General features: G+C 43.7%; 1 protein-coding gene across 1 annotated transcript; it reads right to left on the bottom strand.

Moving 5' to 3' along the window:
* Window positions 1-1,182: 1,182 nt before the first annotated feature.
* On the bottom strand, window positions 1,183-19,056 carry LOC118207589 (protein-glutamine gamma-glutamyltransferase 5-like). The gene is made up of 14 exons (XM_035381342.1): window positions 18,994-19,056; window positions 16,897-17,076; window positions 16,391-16,624; window positions 14,822-14,940; window positions 13,940-14,068; window positions 13,653-13,830; window positions 11,073-11,208; window positions 10,012-10,115; window positions 8,991-9,230; window positions 7,349-7,378; window positions 6,318-6,527; window positions 5,048-5,208; window positions 3,937-4,076; window positions 1,183-2,076 (listed from the first exon to the last, which is right to left on the bottom strand). Exons 1-14 carry the CDS (start codon window positions 19,031-19,033, stop codon window positions 1,923-1,925), a joined length of 2,055 nt encoding a protein of 684 aa, XP_035237233.1. The 5' UTR covers window positions 19,034-19,056; the 3' UTR covers window positions 1,183-1,922.
* Window positions 19,057-22,053: the final 2,997 nt, after the last annotated feature.

Here is a 22,053-nt window from a genome sequence, read left to right as displayed (position 1 = left end):
ATGGTCTGGTATCTATTAAAGCACTGTTCCAGTGTGTGGATGGGCCATACGCTCTGGTATCTGTGAAGGCACTGTTCCAGTGTGTGGATGGGCCATATGGTCTGGTATCTATTAAAGCACTGTTCCAGTGTGTGGATGGGCCATACACTCTGGTATCTGTGAAGGCATTGTTCCAATGTGTGGATGGGCCATATAGTCTGGTATCTGTGAAGGCACTGTTCCAGTGTGTGGATGAGCCATATGGTCTGGTATCTGTGAAGGCATTGTTCCAGTGTGTGGACGGGCCATATGGTCTGGTATCTGTGAAGGCACTGTTCCAGTGTGTGGACGGGCCCCACGGTCTGGAACGCTGACTGTGGCCGGCAGCCCTGCGGGGCCACACCAGAGGGCAGGATTCAGCCAGCTGGGGAGATGATTTGTCATCACGCGTCAGAGACTCCCATCTGTCGGCCGGGTTCCCATAAGTCCTCCTGTTCAGCTGAGTACGACGTGTCTTTCTCCGACTCCTGTCTGCGCAGACTCCTTCTATGTGATAAAAAGCAGTGGCTGACATTGTATGCTATGGAGGACGGCGCATGCTCTGCAGCATGAGCAGGACTGGGGAGAAAAGGAGAGGAAAAGTGGTTCCCCCATGAGACAGCAACATGTCAAAATGGCTGTCAAGCCGGACCCCAGTGGTGAGGTCTCGACAGCCATTTTCTTGAAGTGATGAGAATTATTTTTTTTTAAACAGGAATGAGAAATGCTCCACTTATTTATCACATTGACCAAAGTTTTTTTATGTAGGAGAGGAGCAGATGTATCATACTGTACAGGCCAAAAGTATAAGGCCGCTTGTATAAGTCTAAACATGTTTTTCAATTTATACAATTTCTACCTACAATAACACAAAAAGATTAGGTTTACTTAAAAAATAATAGCCTTCTCTTGTTAACATTACTTCTCATCAGCAGAAGAGGAGCAGAAGTATCATTTTAATTAATGTGTCATCTTAGTCAGTTTTCGCAAAATTTACATTACGGTTATGCTGCCTGGCACTCAGAATACTCAAAGACTAAATAAAACATGATTATTTCCCCATAAGGATTAGAGGTAAACTTCAAACTTGTATTTCATTTATTAATACTTATATTTCATTTATTTACTATTATTGTATTAATAATTTGTACAGAACAAAAAAAATAATTTTTCTGATGCATCTGAAAGGGGCAAATGATAACAAAAATATTTTATAATTTCAGACATATTTACATGTAGAATGCACACTAATATGTGGTACCAGGAAGTCGTGAGTTGTTGACAGTTTATAATAATGGGCTATAGCTTCCCTTCCAAAAGGGAAAATTCAAAAAGGATAATCCATTATAACCCACGAACACAAAATGATAATCCATTATAACACAAGAGAACTAAAGTGTTGCCAAAATCTGTAACTGTCTCTCAGTTATGTTGTCATGACACACAGTAAAGAAGGAAAACAACATAAAAAAGATTTAATATACAGCATTGTGCAATCTACAGCATACACAAATACACAAAATAAAAAGGAAAAAAAAAAAAAATAGATATTATTATAGACTAAACAGGTGGTCAGTTCTGTACTGTTAACACTGACAGCTCTGTCTCCCTGCAGCTGACAGTGAAACATTCCAATTGGACGCATCCTCTGAAAATTAATTTTGGGGTGTGGCCAAGCACTAGCACAGACTCAATGAATGTTCAGAAACACCTGAAAACCCCTGTTACCCATCAAGAAGCTCCTGCAGTAAAGAAAGTGGTGGACGGAAGGAACACCGGAGTAGACCATCTGGGTCGTCTAAAAATATACTGGAAAAACAGACAGTGATATTGTCCCTGTGATTCCCTTTAAAATGGTACATTCCTGCCAATGAAGTCCCAGAATGTGGACAGGGAGGCGGGGCCTAATGCGTCGACACGAAGACGGTGTGGAAGCTTTGGATGACAGCCGGGCCGTTCTGGAACACGAGGCTGGCTTGCAGGACCTTGGTGCCCACCTCCTTGGGCGTGATGGTGACTGTTTCCTCCATGGTCTTCCCAGACTGCAGGAGGTAGGCCCTGTGGGGGGGGGGGGGGGGAGGGACCATCAAAAAGAGGCAGAGTTCAGCTGATGCAGAGGAGGGTGGCTGAACATAGAGGTGAGGGTTTGACCAATCAGCTCCTTTCCTGCACAACTGAGGAGCCACTCCCCAGACCTTATCATTGCTCAGGTCTCAGGCGAGCTCAGAGCAAACCTGCCTTCACAGGAAAGTGTCACAGGTGCCGCTCTCCACATACTTTCAAAATGCAAATTTTGAAGACGTCGAACTGCTACTGTCGATGCATGCAGCCGCACAGAACTGTGTGGTAATTACCAGCGCAAATGTGTGCCTCAGGCTCTCTGTCTCTAACGTTGGGAAACTCATTTATAATGTTGGCAGCACAGCCGTGCATGAGGAAGAAATTCAATCTGGTGTAAGTTTGCTTGTAATGGTCAGATTGAATGAGACAGAAATGGTATTTCACCTCAAGAAAGGAAAACTGACACCAGTATTGGGGTTTTATAAACTCATCACTGTACATACAACTTGGTGACATTTTATTTAGCAAAATGTAAATAATGTAAATAAAAAATAGTATATATATCATTGTTGCCTTCAGAAAACCTTGCATCTTCAAAAAGCCAAAGTCTGAGGAGCAACTGTTGTATTATTACATTACTAGAGACTTATTTACTGAGGATTTGCAGGGCTTTTATAAACACCAATGAGACAAATAGCGTTTTTCCATACACTGTAGTGGCGCACCACAGGTTTGCGCTGGTAAAATGAATTAAAAATGGCATCCCTAAAATGTGCGTGTCTGGGTTAACGCATACGTACTTTAGGGCGTACTGATGTTAGCCTGTAAAAATGTGGGAGGAGAGAATGGAAATGTATGCGTATGACCTGCTACAGCTGATCTATCATGGCTGGCGGCCATTACAGCATAGGGGATCTGGGACAAGGAGGTGCTAACTTTCCAGCACAAGATGGACATGGCAGTGGGACGGTTTGAAGTGCAGAGGGAGAGGAGGAGGATGGGGCTCCTGAGCCCACGCAAAAGCGATGGAAGACAGAAGCATGCAGAAGTGATTTGCGAAGTTTTTTCTCACGAGCCTCGTTTGAGGTTTTCACCTTAGTTTCTTCCCGCACCAAAATAAATCAAATTTAAGGGGACAGTTCACGCAAAGTGCACAATTCTGTAATAGCTGTCTTTAGGCAGTGCTTTTCATAAACTGGCTTATCTGCTTCTGCTGCTATTCTGCAGCTAGTAACGGATTTCAGGGTCAAATTTCACTATAAGCTGCAGCGCAGTAGTAGTAGTAGAAGGGCCAGTTTGTAGAAACTACCACCCATAGACAGCTATTACAAAACTATGCACTTTGGGTTAACCTATCGCTTTTGTTAATGATTTTATTATGTGCCATATTTTCTTTGGTACGTTGCCTTATGCCTTGCCAATGTTTTTTTAAGTCAGTTGTAGATCTTTTCACTTCACTGACAGTGTTTATTTTAGCAGCGATTTCCTCCCATACAGCTTCTCTTCTCGCTGGAACCGCGCACATCTTAAACACCGGCAGTGCATTTAAATTTACTCACTGCGGCTGTGCTCATTCACATAAGCAGTCTTAGTAAATACTCCATGCAATGTGGCGACACGGAATTTTGCGGCCCTGTCTGTAATGTGTGGCATGCTTAGTAAATATGGCCCTTGAATGTTGTAATCACACAGGACTTTCATTATGGAACATTCTATTGGTGACAAAAGCCTTCAATTCAAGAAAAAAACATAGACGTGCAAGGTTTCCTTTTTTTTTTTACAATGCTGACAATATGACCATGTGAGATTTTTTACATCATAATAAGATGTTAATAATTTTTTGTGTACAGCACTTACTTTGATTGTACTTTCCCCTCGATGAGACCGAAGCCTTCAACAGTCAGCGTGGCGCTGCTCAAGGGTGTGCGGAACGGGTTGGTGAAGGAAACGTGGACCCTGTGATCTTTGTTCTGTATCAGGTAGTCACCGTCCGCAACCTAGATGACACAAGCTTGTCATTCTCTCGAAAAATGTTTTAAGACCTCAGAGAACATCTGTCAGCGTCCGTGATATTTAAACTAGACTTCTGCGGGATTAATTCGAAATTATTTGCATTGTAAAACAAGAGCAGACTGAGACCCTGATTAAACAAAACCACAGTGTGCTCCATATGCTGAATTTTCAGGGAGCTCCTTGAACGAAAGTGACATTTGCTTGGATTTGTTACACATGAAGGATAAATCCCCCGGCTTTTCTTCTCATTTTTGATTGGGGGGGTGGGGGTGGGGGTGGGGGGTGGGTCAGGGTTTGTAAACAAAAGCTGACAAATTATTTTTAAAAATAATTTTAAAATTATTTTTAAAAATATTGTAAGGTTTCAAAATTCAGATGAATACAAATAAATTAACTTTAAAAAGCCGTAATTAAAGTGTTTTCCTTTTTGAAACATAAATACAGGTACAGAACGTAAAGAAGACAGATATATGCATAATTTATGCAATACTACTTTGTAGCATTTTTACTAATATCAACAATGCCAAATTTAGGATCTTTAATTGATACTGGCCTATGTTACATTTTCGTTCACTTTCCACTGAGCCTCTCGGCATAAAAAACCAGAACTCGCCCAGAACATTTTCCTTGCCGAGGAGCGTCTTAGCTAAACCAAGCTTGATGTACGACGGCTTCTATTTATTATAACTAAGTTAGCTAGCATTTTCAGAAGCAGAATGAAATGTTAATGGACCATATGCGCCATGACCCCCTTGGAAATACATGCCACACCGTGACATAGACAAAACACAGAATCCACAGGCTCTGTTTTGGTAACGTTAATACCGTTTACCACTGTAGCAAGCAGTCTCATGATCGTAATAGAACAACATTACTGGTCCCCAGGGGGGGAGGTCCACTGCGTCGTTTAAACGGTCTTAATGTGGGGACCGTGACCTTTGACCCCAGCACTGACCCGGATTGAGATCTCAGGGCTGGTAACGTTGAGCTCCTCTGAGACCAGCGCTCGTTCGGACGTCCTCACGTCCTTTATGACCACCGCCAGGTTCACAAGGGCGCCCGCCCCCAGGGTCAGCTCGAATTGTGAGCACGGGATGAGGTGGCGGACCGTTAAAACTGCACACGGAAAAGAAAAAAAAAAGATCACCTCAAAGATTACAAATTTCTGATTTCAATTTGTTCAAGAAATCCAAGTGGGCTTATAGCGGTAAATGTATAAATGTGCCAGAAGATTTCGACTAGAAGGACAAAATTGCTTTCAAAAGACCCAAGAGGCTGCAAGAGGCCTTCAAGTGAACTGAGGCCTTCCTAGACTGAGATGGTCTGAAATCTGTGGAATGAGGGGTTTGTGGATTTAGTCTAACTCAGGTGCAGAAATAACCAGAGTTTCAAAAAAAAAAAAAAAAATTTCTTCAATGTGCCTATTCTAGAGTGCATGCACCTATGTGTAAGAGTTTGTGTGCTTTGGTCCCTGCATCCACGTGTGTGTATGTGGGTTCATGTATGCTTGTGCATTTGTGAGTGCATGCATGAGTGAAATTGTGCATTCATACTTGTGCAAATGCCTGTGTGCGTGCATAAACACACAGGTATGTGCATGCATATGTTTGCATGCAGGTGTGTGTAAGCGTTGCATACATGTGTATACGTGTGTGCATGGGCATGTGTGTGTTTTAGCACATGAAAGTATGTGCATGTGCGTATGTTTGCACATATGCCTGTGTGCATGTGTAACTATGTGCGCATGTAAGTATGTGTGCATGCGTGTGACCATGTGTGCATGCGTAAGTACAGTATGGGTGTGTGTGTGCATGTGCAGGGTATACGTGTACATGTACAAGTATGTGCATGAGTGTGTGCATGTGTGATTGTGCCTGTGTGTACTGCATGTGGACGTGTAAATATGTGGGTGTATGTGCATGTGAGTGCATGCATAAGTACCTGCTTGTGTGTTTGTGTGTGTGAGTGCATGTGCACGTGTGTGTGTGTGTGTGCATGTATATGCATGTGTAAGCATGTGTGTGTGCATTTGTGAGTATGCCTTCGTGCGTGTGTATGCATGCATGTGTGCATATGTATGCATATACGTGTGTATGCATGTGTAAGCATGCGCATGTGCTCATATGTGAGTATGCTTGCGTGCGCGTGTGTGCATGTGTATGTGTGTGTGTGCATATGTAAGCATCTACACGTGTAAGTGTGCCCGCGCGTGCATGCTAACGTACCTCCCCGTGGTGCGATCTGCAGATGGGTGTGCAGTTCCCAGAAGGTCTTCAGGGGACCACCGCAGTACTCCTTGGCCTGGGCATTGGCACGCTCTTTCAGGACCCTGGGCCGGCCCTCTTTGTTGGTGATGGTGACGGAGAAGGATCCGTCCTTGCCGGCTGCGGGCACTTGCTCGATGGACAGGGAGACGTCCAAACTCTGCTTGCATCCTTCAGAGACAAAGGGGGGCGTCAAACAGCCCACAAACAACCCGCATGTTTCAGTTCTGCATGAGAAAAATAAGCCTTTACTTTATAAATAACAAACGATTTTCTAGCTTTTATTTTTACAGCCAACATCCTTCAGTCCCTGCCTTTTACAATGTTCTCTGAATGGTGGAAACAGTGAGACTTGCTTAAATTGTCTCTTCAGCACTTTCACCTAGCCCTGACACCTAGCTATGTGCAAATTCTTTTTCTTTTGTTCTTCTCTCAGAACCTGCAGTTCTCAATATTGTGCTGTGTGTCTTTAGGTGCTGTGCAGTGCTGTACATATTCACAATTAAGAATATTGAGACTTGAGGACGTTGAAAATATGTACAGCACTCAAAAACACACTGCACAATATTGAGAATTGACAACATTGAGAATATGTTACCTGTAGGCTAAATATTATCAATGTTCTCCATTCTCAATATCGTGCTGTGTGTGAGTTTATCACTCACTAGGGGGCTATTGTTATTGAATATAACTCAGTTTAATGTTCAGTCGGGTAGATGACAAGTTTGTGATTCTTCCACTTGCTGTCTCTATTCGGACTAGACTCTCACCCTCTAGGGTAGTATAATCCCTGATCCCTATAATCACTGATCTTTGCACTTATGTTCAAACTGTCACACAAAAAGTCACTCTGGATACGGGCATCTACTAAATGCCAGTAAAGTCAATATTTAAAGTTAAAGGAAAAACCATTTGTCCTCAGACTGAATAAAGCGAAAGACAGAACAGTGCTAAGACTATTGCTAAGATAGAATAAGCACAAAAATCCTTACTTTGGCTGCATTTTGAATGCTGTTTAGTTCCTGAAAAAGAGGGCAAATAATGAGAAAAAGACTTCATTATTTCAGTTGTTTGTTGTGCTAAAGTATAACATCTGATGTCTGAGTGTGTGTGAGCAAAGTTAACTTTGTAACAAGGCTTTCATAAATTGTTCACAGATTTTTACTGAATTACATATGATGCACTGAAGTTTTTTCTATGCAATATTTTGTTTAACAACAATGAAATTCAAAATGTATTACTTTAAGGTGACTATGCTGTTTGCACAAGTATGCAACCCCTGTGATCTGGAAGCTCAAAGTTTACACAGATGAAAAAACTGTAATAAAGGCACAATTGGCCTATATCTGGGTAACAGTAAAGTAACTGTGACAGTTCTGTACAAAGACAGGATCCAATTCAATGACACGCAGATTAGGCTACCTGGGGCAAAATGAACTGGTCATTGCTGTAAATGAGCATATGTGCTGCATCAACCTACCCTGTATAAATAAAGGTTAAAAAAATATATAACTTTCATGGGGTTTGAATACTTTTTTCAAGGTACTGCATATAAAAAAGAAATTTCCTAACAGGACCAACATTTCACATTTAATGAATTTTCATGAGGCGTTCGTAAAGCTTGTGACACCTTTGTGACCAGAGCGCTAACGGTTCAGGGAGCATCCACAAACTGCCGCAGCGTTTACGCACGGCTGACAGAGAAGTATGGCCCGTGGGAAAACTAATGAAGCCGTGCCGGAAAAAAGTGCTTTGTCACAATGGCGGCTGACATTTATCACGACCCCTGCTTTAACACTGTCCGCTTCGTGTGAACCTGTGGAGGCATCACTGTAATAAAGGTAAGCGGAAAAAGCAGAGGGAGGGGGGGAAAAAAACTGAAATTGATCATCTTCTAACACTTCTGTCCTGAAATGCTGGGTGGAGCATGCTGTTCTTTTCAATTCAGCCTGGCCTTCCAGTCTGTCTGATACCTCTGCTTTGGAGAAATAGGTTGTGATGCTGCAAAGCTAGGATCACTTTAAGTAGTTGTTCAAGTGCAGCGTACTTCTTCATAAGTTTCATTTGAGTTGTGCATTATATTAGTTTTTTGCATACATTTGCTCCCCGATATGTGTTTGCACATGTACATCATACAGACAGAGAGACAGAGCGGATGTCAGTGGCTCTGAAGTTTTATCTCTCAGGTCAAATTGTATGTATATATACACAGTGGGGTCCAGAAGGCTGATGCCGCCACCAAGAACTAATTGTTTTCATTATTTATGAAGGGCTGATACAATTATGATACTGTGTTTATAAATCTTATTCAAGAAGACATTATTTTTCAATAATAATAAGTCAATAAAAATGTGTTGGTATTTATTGATGGAGAAAAGTTGTTAGTACATGGTGTGCCGACTTTAATTACCACCTTGCAGTCTGCACACTGAATTGTTTGATTACAAATCTAAAAGTGTGGAGTACAGTGCCAAATCAAAAAAATGTCTTTCTCCCTAACATGCAAAAGATTCTATATACAATTAAAAATATTTACAAAAATAATGTGTTTATTATATCTACGTGGATGTACTATAATAAGTGACTCCAGCTATGGGACAGTGGACACATCACAACATGGCGGCTCTTCCTCACCATGCGGATACTTGTAGGCGTAGGTGATGTCCTGGGGCTTGTTTGCGCCGATGCTCTTGGTGTAGACCCTGGAGCCCACGTGCTCCGTGTCCAGGCTCTGGTCGAGCACGCGCCCGTTCGCCACGACGACCCTCAGCACGTCGGCGTTGACCTCCGCATAGACGAAGCGGGTGTCGAAGGCCAGGTCCACCTGCCGTTTCCGGACGGCGGCCACGGGGCAAGGCCCGCAGCAGTAGATTCCTGTGGGGGACGGGCGCTACCGTTAGTGCGTTTTAGGCGCTTCACGTGCGTTTTCACAAAAAACAGTTAAGCCTGATTAGAGGTAAGCGGTATACACAGGCCTGTCCTGTCACTGACACCCTGCAGCACATCAGAGCGTGCGCGGCTAACCGGCTCTTCTTGTCACACTGCAGTCCACCAGCTGAGCTGCGCAGTCACTGGGCCTGGGGACCGCAGGTCTTGCAGAGCCAGCACAGAAACGTTGCTGCATCTGCCCTGATGCGTTTGTATTTCAAGTCTGAACCGGACTCTGAGTATTTTAATGTAGAGTCTGAATCTAACTTTGCCTATTCTTCTCTGAGGTCTGAATTAATCTTTGCCTAATCGCTGCCTGAATCTATTATCTATTATCCATCAGTCAATTTTCTATTCTCTATTATGAATCTTCTGGTGAGGGAAGACGTCTTAAGAACTAGCATTTCTCTACATTCAACACAATGTGTTTGGTGCATGCAGTATATTGCATGTTGTACTAATGCTATTATGATGCCCAGTGAAAAATAAACAAATAAGAATCTATCAGTGTATCATTATGGAACGTCCATAAGTATGATTCTAACTTTGCACATGCATGTTTTAAGTCTGATCTTACTCTGTGCATTCTTATTTCCAGGCTGAATCTAACTGCACATTCTCATTTGAGATCTGAATGTAAATTTTTGCATTCTCAAGTTTGAATCTAAAAGTGCGTTCTTATTTTAAGTCTGAATCACGCTTAGTACATTCTTATCTTAAGTCGGACCTGCACTCTTCTCCTGTGGGGTGGGATCCAGAACTTGCCACCCGCTGAACTGAGTGCCTAAGTCCGGGCGGGTCATCCAGCACTCCACCCACACATGGAAATTCCTGAGGAACAGGGCAATAACTGTGTTTGTGAAGGGAGATTCACTATCCCAATGGGGTCCATTCAACACAAGTTATGCCAGCCATGCATATTTTAACCAATCAAAACCAAAATGGCCAGTGTGCAAAAATGGTTTGTATCCCCAATGTCTGTATTTTTTTCCCCTGTTGGGAATGGCCAATGACGCCAGCAGCAGAGGTGGGTAACCCGGCTTCAAAGAGTAAAAAGACTGACCATGTATTTGCTACCTTCTCCAACATGCACTAAACCAGTTGATTACAATAATTAGGTCTCCTATCATGCTGAAGAGTTATGCTAATTAGAGTCAGCTGGTTTAGTGCATGGTGGTGGAGAAAATACATGGTCAGTCTTTTTACTCTTTGAAGCCGGGTTACCCACCTCTGGTCAGCAGGCCAGCTCTGCCACTGGGGAGTGTAAACTGTAAATCTGGGAGAGCACACACCAGCACACTGTGGGTGACTGCAGACCATTTCCACTTTGTAGTACACCTTTAACACATTTGCTTTTTAGAATGTTTTTATAGTCATAGTAACAGTACTGTAGTGTAACGATACTATTGATAGTAGTGAAATTGTATTCATTGATTTTTTAAAAATCATTGTTTTGATCAGCCAGCTACTTTGCACAGTTCCTGGTTAGGAATATGCCTACAGCTCTTTCTCTATGATGTTATTGTAGTCAAGTATTTCTGATGGCAGCGCAGGTGTTCTTCCCCGTTTTGCAGGTGCAGCCACTGTGTCTGTTGATTTTTTTGTGTTCCTGCCACTTAAGTGCTTAATTTAAATCAATGACTGGCTAAAGAGATTTCACACCTTGTTTCCAAAGTTTAAAATGGCTGCCGATTGAAAAGAAATCCCTGACCTTGCGAGTCACTCTGTATTAGAGCGTCTGCCAAGTTCGATAAGTGTAGTGTCATGGTGCCTGTGGGACAGACAGACCATATGCTGTCTTTGGAGAGGTTGAGCTTCTCCCCCGTGTCCGTGTAGAACTCTTCGATGACGAGGTTGCCGTTGGTGTCGTGGGCGGAGTTGAAGTTGGTCACCACTCGAGTAGGGACTCCCAGGATCCTCATGACTAGAGGGGGAAACAAGCTTCTTAAAAAATGATAATGGTGCATATAACCCTCCAAGTATGACAAGAATTTTGGCAAACAGTAATCCAGAAATGACACCCCTAAGAAATGAGCTACGTAGTCTGACCCAGCATTGCGCACATTTACTACAGTAGGATTCCACAAAACTCCCTACAGTCTTTTAATGAGATGTTTTTGTTGGGATTCCCCCATCGAAGGGGTCTTTACTCTGTTTGTTTATTATTAAGAAAATATATATTATTATTAAATACATACTTGTGCTGGCATACATATGCAAATTAAAATCATTGGGCTCTACTCAATATAGACATTTATATTTTGGCCTTTAGTTCCTGCTATTTTCCAGAGCCACTTACATTCATACTGCTGGATATTTGCTAAAGCAATGGAGACTAAGCATCTTCGCTCAGCTGTACAATGGGTAGCTGCGATTCAAATCTGCAAACTCAGATTTGCAAGCCTAGTGCCCTAACCCTTATGTTCCATTGCTAACCCAATGACTTACGCTTTGTAGAGGGGTCCCTGTCCTACAGAGAAGGGTTGAAAGAGATAAAATAAAATGAGAACAAACTTAAAGGAGGGAGGAATACAACTAAAATATGAAGATGAGAAGAGAAAAACACAAACAGACAAGGGTGAGGGTAAAAAGGAAAAAAGAAAATAAAAGAAACAACAAACAAAAAAAACTATCAAGTCACAACCTGGGGCAGTTGTGGTATCTTATCATTAAGGCAAGGTAACCAACGGTGCATTATGAATGGGAGGAGTTCCTCTTCCTTGTGTGATCTTATCAACCTCCTCATGATAGGAACCATGAAGACAATAGTTACAGGCTGGCTAGACTGGTTCCTGCATGATCTCTAAACACCAGAGATGCCCAAGACTGTTCATAATACCATAGATACCGCAGCACTTCACTTCTACCACATATTCTCCATTTATTGAAGAGATATTCAGCACATTGTTTATAAGCTGGGGCTCCTACCACTGGTCCAGGGGGGAACCAGTTTTTAATTGCCTTAATCCAATGCTTTTAATGTCTCCAATAGAAATGGGTTTCTTTTTAACTTACCTTAAAGGAATAAAGAGCAGATATTCATGTTACAAAGAATGAATGTTCCATATTAATTTAAAAACCCGACCATAACAGTTCCCTAAACAGTCTTAATTTCCTTTTGAAAGAGGTTACTTTTAGACCTACAGGCTTGAAGTGTGGTTTAGGTCCTAATTGCTAGAAGTGGGGTTTAAGTCCTTACTGCTGAAAGTGTGGTTTAAGTCGTAATTGTTAAAAATGTGGACGCCTGGTTAACAAAACTAGTCCATTAGTGGGAAAACAAAGAGAAGAGTTAAAACACAAAGCAAATGGTGATGAGCTAAAACTAAATTGTTTTAAAATCAATTTCTGAACTTAACTGACTAAATATTAACTAGAATGAAAACCAGATTCCTTGGGGGAAGCCTCAGGATTGAGGTTTGGAAACCCTGTCGTTAGCAATAGATACTTCATCTCTTCCATTGCTGAAGCTAGCATTTTGATTAGCAGTCTCCTTATGAATATTAATGAAGTAGACGTGACCAAAACAGAATACCAATAGCTGGCAAACTGTACCATTGTCTGCACTAGAACCTACCCTTACCAATTGGAACCTCTTAAGACACACAAGCATGAAATTCAGTGCCAAGGTTTCTCGGGTTCCAGTAACTTTGTAAATTGTCTGATGAACGTTTGAAGCTGGTGGAATTTCCTGGTCAACAATGAAAGAATGGTATTTTCAGAGTAAAGTCTTAATTCCCATACATCTTTCATTTGTAATTTTCCTTTTACCCACACTGCTTTATCATTATGTCATCAACAGGTGCATGTACAGGGGTCATTACCCAAACTTTCCAGTAATGCCTGCATGTCCACAGTCGTGGATTAATGACTGGACTGGAATGTAAACAGTCTGACATGATCTGGTCACCTGGCACATGTTTGAATTGTTGTTTGCAGAGAGTGGAGTCATTCTTGTCATTCTACTTCTGCCCTGAAAGGTGAGGAATCTGGGGAATGGCTGTAAGACTTCTCCTGAGAGAGGTTCTGTACCGCTCCTCCTGAGAGTGATTCTGTACCGCGTCTCCTGAGACTGATTCTGTACCGCTCCTCCTGAGACAGGTTCTGTACCAGCTTCTCCTGAGAGAGGTTCTGTACCAGCTTCTCCTGAGAGAGGTTCTATACCTGTTTCTCCTGAAAGAGGTTCTATACCTGCTCCTCCTCAGAAAGGTTCCATACCTGTTCCTCTCGAGGCAGGTTCTGTACCTGCTCTTGTTCTGTACCTGGAGGTTCTGTACCTGGAGTGTTTCCAAATGTGCACCTCCTGAGGGATGCTCCGCACCTTCTCCTCCTAAATTTCTATACCTGCTCCTCCTGAGAGAGCTTCCATACCTGTGCACATGACAGCAGCGAAGACCCAGCACTGGCCGAACTGCACCGGTCTGAACCTGGACCCGGCCCAGCGCTTCAGGATATCTGCACTTCCGGTCCACTCCGACGGGGGAACCCCGTCTGCGTAGTTCATCGACCAGTTCCCTCTCAGGACACCCTGGTCATCCTCGCAGTTGATCTGGTGCAAAGTGTTAAAAAAAAATTCAACAAAGCACTAACTTGATAACTAAGATAACTTGGGAAAACACTGAAAAATACTTAAAAACACTGAAAAGAACACAACTCACCATCGCACATACCACCCTGCTCAGGTACACCGGGTCCGAACGAGAAACGTAGTCCCTCTGCCGGTCTCGACAGTGGTACGGACTCACCTGCAGAATGTCCAGGCAGATCTCCAGGATCCCCCTCTCATACTACAGCAAGTGAAGGGGAGGAAAGGGTTTCCCCGTTTAATCCACTTTCAACCCGATCTGTGCTCAGTTAGCAACCAACCAATTAAATACGGCCTAACACTGCGCCCACACCGAAGGCATTTCTCCATTATCGGGACAATTCAGGTCCAGGTACTATTTAATAATTCTGTAATTGGATTCCAAATGGAAGAAACGCTTCTTGATAAATTGGTCGTAATTTTGTTTTTTCATTTCATGTACAAAAACAAAAAATCAAATGAACTTCTTAAAAATTTTTCATTTTTAGCCTCAAAATAAAAAATGTTCAAATATGCAGATTTTTTTAACGTTCTTTTTTCATTATCTGTTTTAACCTTGCTTGCTGTACATCTGCGCTAGTCTGGTTTGGGTGTGCATGTTGTTGGACGACGTATGGTTCAAATAGCCTATTCGCTGTCCCTGTCCCACTATACCTGAAGACCAATGAAATGAAGGGAAATGGGATTTTAATAGAAAAAAATTGATTTGCCAAAAAAGATTAGAGAGTGCTTTTTAGTAAAGACATGTTTATTTTAAACAAAGAATCACACTGAGTGACAGTTCAGAAAAGACAGATCCATTTTGACATTATGGACACACATTTAATAGTAGCCTTTAAAGAACAGCAACAATTCTAGGATATAGGATCTTTAGGATCAATTCTAGGTCAATGCCCAAAACGGAAATAGATTTGATTCATTTGAATTCTTTTTGCAGATGATACTCCTCACTTACTTGACCAAAGGCCCAGGGTCTTGAGATCACATTGTGAGGAGTTCCCATGTACAATAAACCAAAGTCATTTTTCACGTACTCCATTCTCTGGTCCTCGAAGGGGATGTGCACTGCATCCACTGGAATACACAACACAACACCTTTTAAGGAACACCACAGCTAACATAGAAGAACTAGCCACAATGTCATCATTGCTACACAGCCCTTGCAGGGGCGGAGCTAGCCTCTCATCCAAAGGGCTGCAAGGCATGATGAGAGGCCCCGCCCCCACAAAGCCCTACCAGGAAATCCAAAGAACATTGCTTAATAATGGTACTGTATTCTGATCTGAGAGCATCAGTGCATGTAAATGGCAACATCTCCAATCTATTTGCTTTGGAGAGAGTCACCAGACAAGATTGTTATTAATCCCCTCTGTTATTTGACATATGTACACAACCGTTGGTTCAGTTGATAAGAGATGAGGTAAAAATCAAAGGAGTAAAAGTTGGTGAGGAGGAACATAAGCTCCTGCTCTATTTGGATGATGTCCTTCCTTATTTAACTAAATCTAACATCAATCTAAAAGTCCCATTTTACTGGCTTAGTGTCAGTATGAAATATTTGGGCAACATTATGCCAGCATCACTGTACCAACTGTATGGAGCTAACTACCCTAGGATCGTTAATAAAATCAGAGAGGATTGTATCAATGTTATCCCCAAGCCCTAGCTTTGGGGACACTTAAAAAATTTGCTGCAAAAAATTCCCCCAGAACATTCCAAGCTAATGTTCTAACCTAACGAGAATATTAGGGGAATGCTCTTCAAATTTAAAATTGTTAGCTGGGTCGGTCCCTGAAGGGCTGCAGCATCAGCTGCAGGCTAAAATTCCAGCCAGATCACTGGTCAAATAATCGTTGAACCAGACCGGCCACCTTCCTGCACAAGAGTAAGAGTGGAGTAAGAGGGAAGCCGCACAGATTTTAGGAGAGTCGGAAACACTATGGCAGAAAGCCGTGTGGCTTTAGGAGCGCTCAAAAGGGAAGCACTCAAGCCATGCAGGGCGAGATGTCATTGGCTGCTGCATCGCCCCGGGAGGGAGGGTTTCCGTCGCCTGGGCTGTCCGTGCCTCACTGCACAAGGGCGCCCCCTCTGGCAGATCAAGCAACTGTGATCTACCTGCTGCACTTGAAGCGAAGGCCCTGCTTGTTACGATAATGCAGCTTATTATCAGTGGGATGGGCTTATGAATAAGACCTGCATTCCAAACTAGGACAAAAAGAATAAATGGGTTAATGGGTAATAAAACCTGGTTATGAAATAAGTGCACATCCCATAGGGAGTCTGGCACTCAACCCCTATACAACACCCAAACAACCCCCGCAGGAGACTGAGGGTTTGATTCCCTGCCATAGTTTTCTGCACTATGATGTCATCTGTAACTATAACAACCTTTGTTTTTCTTCGTGGACTGGTTGCTCAAATAAATAAATAAATGAAACAGAGGGTGCGCTGGAAAACACCTGCTGGACCGCTGCCCCTCCCAGTCTGTTTGAGGGAGGGGGTTGGAGGCGGTCATGTGACTTACGCTGGCACCACGGGTTGCAGAGGAGGATGAAGCTCGCGATGGCGTAGCTCTGCTGCCAGTTGGGAGACAGCAGGCGCAGCTGCAGGCTGTAGATCCCCACGGGGGCCTCGGGGGGAGTCCGGATGTGAACCGCCACCGACAGGGGGTGCACCTCCCCCAGCTGGACCTGGGCCCCCCACTCACGGCAGGACGAGCCTTTTGAGAGAGTGGCAGGGAACTCCATAAACAGGTCACCTGTGTGGGACCGGGAGGAGAGACAGACGGGTCAGTTTGGGCAGCGACAGGAGGAGGCTCTGTGAACCCAGTGCTTGGTGCGATAATGTCAATCACTGTCACATGAAAGAATCAGAACTTGTTCCTCTCAACAAAAGAGTGATATCACCATTGTACATCAGTAAATAACTGACAGTACGTGACGGCTCCACCCCATCATGCAGTCAAAATCAATTTATCTCCATGGGGAAAGGCTCGGACTGGTTAAAATCTGAGAATGTCAAGTGACGCACCGATGAGGGCTTTGAAGAGAAGGGTGTCCGTGCGAGGGTTGAACCTCCTCTGTTTGAAGAGCAGGGTGAGCTTGAAGGGCTGGCCCCGCCTCACCACCAGCTCCCTGGAGGACAGGCCCTGGGTGTGGTGGGCCTCCAGGTTCTCCCACAGCTCCAGGTTAACATGCCTGAGCCTCAGGCCTGGAAGGACAGCACAAATGGAGGAGCAGAAACATGCAACCACAGTCAGCCTGCAACCACAGTGAATCACAGAGTGTAAAGCAAAGGCACAGCTGGGGACGTGTGTCATGCCTAAATGCTGAGAAAATTCTCCGGAAATTCGCTGGAAAATTGAGCCATTGCAAAATTGAGCCAAAGACTGGATTTACATTACAATACTGGCATTTAGTAGAGCGACCTCCAGAGCAGCCTACACAACTTTTATATAGCATCCATGCTTCCACTGAAGCAATGCAGGTTAAGTACCTTGCTCAAGGGTACAACAACAGTGTCCTATCCGGGAATTGAACCTGTGATCTTTAGGTTACAAGACCAGTTCCTTACCCATTATACTACACTGCCACCGATGACAGAGAAAGAGATACAAAAGGAAAAAGTACATGACTACCAAAAAAAGAAAGTATGTGTGGTCCCTGTAAGACAGCAGAGGCGGAAAGAGATGCACTGCCTCCTATACTGGGAAATAATTCAAATGAAAAAACATAATTTTAACAAATAATGCTGAATTATAAAGGAGTTAAGTTCCTTGGCAAATTAAATTTAAAAAATATATTTTTAGCGGGGAGAATCGACTAAGATACATTTGATTCACACAAAAACTACGACTACTATTCTTCTTTACCTCATTATTATTATTATTATTATTATTATTATTAATAATGTAATAGTATGCTTATCAATCATTGCTTAATTTGTTATGTACATTCATAAACATTATTGTTATTGTAATGATAACTATAGACATATTTACTTTTGTATGTTTTACTGTTTGTTTCAGTATGCTTTGCCAATATTTTCTAAGCCGTTCCTTCCCATAGAGCATTTTGACTGCATTTGAGAAACTGTGTCCATCACAACATTAATAACATTCATCTGTCTCTTTCAGGAAGCTAGGAAGTAACAAGTGGAAAGACATGCCTGCCATTTCCCAGCGTCCCTCAGTAACCTTACCCCTCAGGTTTTTCATGCGTTTCCTTTTTTTTACAGAGCTCCCCTCAAAAATCAGATAATTCAGTCAGGAAAAAAAACAGAACAAAAATTGAGAAAAATCTCATCAATAATAAGATTCACTCTTAGAGATCTTCTGTGACACATGCAGCATGCGCAGGACTGCACGTTCGCATGAGGGAAATCCGGTATCTTAGCATAACTGGAATTACTCCCCAGTCCCCTCACAGCCTAGCACTTTGGAGCTGGTCTGAGAGAGCTGGGTATGACTGGAATGCTGTAGGAGACATTGGAACAGTGCCCTTAGTGTCAGTCCAGCGGCTGCTAGATAAGCCAGGTATGTATTACTATTATTATTATCAGCCAGATAGGTGGAAACATGTTGCACAACCTTTATATTGTGACATTATGGATTGGAAAGTTTTTTGGAAAAAAGTGCTGAAAAAACTGATCTTTTATCAGGACCAATGTCACCTTATTGTAAGTAAATAATGTCAGCAAAGAAACACACCTGACCAGTCACAATTGTTCTGGTAGTCTGGGGTGACAGAAGTATTATTTTGACAAATATATATATTTTTTTCTATTCAGTGAAATAACTTTTTCAATGATGCTATAACGATATATTATAGTAACTTGTTACAGTAACTTAAGTTACAATAATAATTCTTAATAACAACTTAATATAAACACCATAGCTTTTACCTTGCGTGATGTCTACAAACATTATTTTCATACAAGAATTGTCATACAAAATCTTTTCTGATAAGCGAGATCAAAATCTGCATTGTGCAGACCGATCTGATGAAGCTCATTTAAAGAAATGGAAACATGTGACTGTTCTGCATTAAAGGTCAAGAAAGAGCACAGCTTGATAAGGACCCGAAATAGTTTGATAAGGATCATTTTCTGAAAACGGCAAAACCTCACCTTCCCTTTGCCTGCTTGCCTCTTGGTCCGCAGAGAACATCTCTGTGACAACGTGCCACACGCAGCTCTTTACAAGCATTTAAACTCTGCCGGCTGGCTCCACCCACCCCCGTGACATCACCCTCACACCCTTCTGTACACTCCTATGAGATATTTGCACTGCTGCCTAACATGCTATTGTATGTACCTGCAGGCAAAGTACAAAACACTGTACTGCAGCTGTGGATTGTTCAACAACCATGTTTACATAGACTGAACATGACTGGGGAATTCACACAAATGTGCAGACATTAACACTGGTTTGAGGCCTGTCCCTGTCACAGTTGCAAATGCCATGTAGCCCTGCAATGCAACGACACGTTTAAAACAGTATAAATACGCAGGAATATTAACGATTTTTGTGAACATCCAGAGTTCGGGGTGCGGAAGAACCGGCTGCATACCCAACGCCGGTCCCGGACGACGGACGAGATTAGCGGCGCGGCGCGGAGTGTGGTCGCCGCCTGAACCGGGGACAAAGCGCCACAACGCAGGCGCTTCTCTCCAACAGCTCGGCGGTGGCCAGGGGGAAGGCGTTGGTCTGCATGACTAACGGTATTTTGATAAGCAGCTATGCGTGGAATGAGGTTCACTGTGGCAGGTTCACAATGGGGCTCATTCCACGAAAGAGCTTCGTTTTCAACCCCGTACGAGAGGAAGTCCCTTTGAGCTAGGAGCCAGGCCAGCCCTCATCGCACGCCCTCTCTTCTGGACAAAATGAGGGTATTTTGGACCCTGCGCCCTGCCCAGTTTAACATTCTAGTGACTGCGCAACTGGGTGTGTCGTCCAGGTAACGTGCCATTCTAGTACACTGATGGGCCCACAGCCCGTTGTCAAGGTTGGACCTGTGGTCAGCAGCCTTGCAAGGCGACACAAGTGAGCCAGTACATGTAGCAGCGATACACGCCCAAACGGTAACACCCCCACAGCCATGTTTCACAGATGAGGATGGAGGCTTTGGATCTGGGGCAGTTCCTTTCGGCCACCACACTGTGCTCTTGCCATCACTCTGATACAAGTGAATCTTGGTCTCATCTGTCCACAGCACCTTTTACCAGAACTCTGCGGGCTCTTTTAGGTACTTCTTAGCAAACAGTAACCAGTTTGTGGCCATCCTATGTTAGCAGTTAACTAGTGGTTTGTTGCATTTTGCAGTGTAGTTCTATTTGTTAAGTCTTCAGCAGGCAGTAGTCACTGACACACCCAAATCCTCCCTTCTGAAGAGTGTTTCTGATCTGTCAGACAGGTGTTTTTTTATTATGGAGAGGATTGTTCAGCAATAAACTGTAGCTATTCCTTAGCCTACCAGGCCCATTCTAATTTTGAGCTCACCAGCGCTTTCTTAATGATGTTCTAAAAGGTTGATTTTGGTACGCCTAGGGTTTGGCCTATGTCTCTGACTGTTTTTTCATATTTCTCAGCCTCATAATGGCCTCCTTGGCTTTCATTAGCACAACTCCTATGCTGAAAACACCAGTAAGACTCCAAAAACAATCAAAGCCTAAAATGAAGACTAGATACCGAACGTTCTCTTACACTTGCACTAAAGAAGCAATTGAACACAACTGACTAATCAGAAACACCTGTGAAGCCATTTGTCCAAAACATTATGGCGCACTGAAAGAGGGACGGAGTATAAAAAGTGCTGTCATTTCTACACGGTTCCTCTTTGGCTACTTTATTGGCAGTGTTGAACTTGATGACCATTTCATTCTCCTCCGTTGAGCGATTACTTCAATCTGACCGCAGAAAGCGGTCGGGAGGGGCTCTGCGTTTCAGGTCATGCACCGGTACCTGCAGGTTATGCACTTGTGGCTGTTGTTGTGCAATTTGAAATTTTCAGGCTCAACGAGTTTTAAGTTGCCTGCGACGGATACAATAGACACAAACCACAGCTTTCCCCTCGTTCCTCAACCACGGACACTGCGCTAGCCATCGCGGTCTGAATGCGTACTTTCTCCTTTGGTGCTGTCTCTAACTGCTTGCACTTTCATCCTCGACCTCTGTGTCATCTTGGAAATAGCTATACACCTTCATTTCTGCTTCAACTTGTAACTTTCAGCGTCCTCGACTTTAAAGAACATGACACTTTTACGTTCACAGGTAACGTTAAGGACCGGAGTTAAACCTGCAGACACTGCGGCTCTCCAGGACTAGAGTTAAACATGCAGACACCGTGGCCCTCCAGGACTGGAGTTAAACCTGCAGACACTGCGGCCCTCCAGGACCGGAGTTAAACCTGCAGACACTGCGGACCTCCAGGACCGGAGTTAAACCTGCAGACACTGCGGCCCTCCAGGACCGGAGTTAAACCTGCAGACATTGTGGCCCTCCAGGACTGGAGTTAAACCTGCACACACTGTGGCCCTCCAGGACCGGAGTTAAACCTGCAGACACTGCGGCCCTCCAGCACTGGAGTTAAACCTGCAGACACTGCGGCCCTCCAGCACTGGAGTTAAACATGCAGACACTGCGGCCCTCCAGGACTGGAGTTAAACCTGCAGACACTGCGGCCCTCCAGGACCGGAGTTAAACCTGCAGACACTGCGGCCCTCCAGGACCGGAGTTAAACCTGCAGACACTGCGGCCCTCCAGGACTGGAGTTAAACCTGCAGACGCTGCGGCCCTCCAGGACTGGAGTTAAACCTGCAGACGCTGCGGCCCTCCAGGACTGGAGTTAAACCTGCAGACACTGCGGCCCTCCAGGACCGGAGTTAAACCTGCAGACACTGCGGCCCTCCAGGACCGGAGTTAAACTTGCATTCACCGCGGCCCTCCAAGACTGGAGCTTGAGATGCCTAGCCATTCATGACTGTGCAAAGGCTCACTCAACACAATTATTTTAAAATACACTATCTGGGGTTGTACATGCCTGTTATGCATCCCTCCATCCATCCATTATCTATACCCGCTTATCCCGAGTAGGGTCGTAGGGGGTGCTGGAGCCTATCCCAGCGTGCACTGGGTGAGAGGCAGGAACAGGACAGGCCGGCAATATATCGCAGGGCACACACACCATT

Source organism: Anguilla anguilla, chromosome 11 (assembly GCF_013347855.1).
Source record: "Anguilla anguilla isolate fAngAng1 chromosome 11, fAngAng1.pri, whole genome shotgun sequence".
In the NCBI taxonomy this organism is placed as follows: Eukaryota; Metazoa; Chordata; class Actinopteri; order Anguilliformes; family Anguillidae; genus Anguilla; species Anguilla anguilla.
Note: the sequence above shows the minus strand (reverse complement) of the source record. Positions and strands in the feature narration are given on the sequence as shown.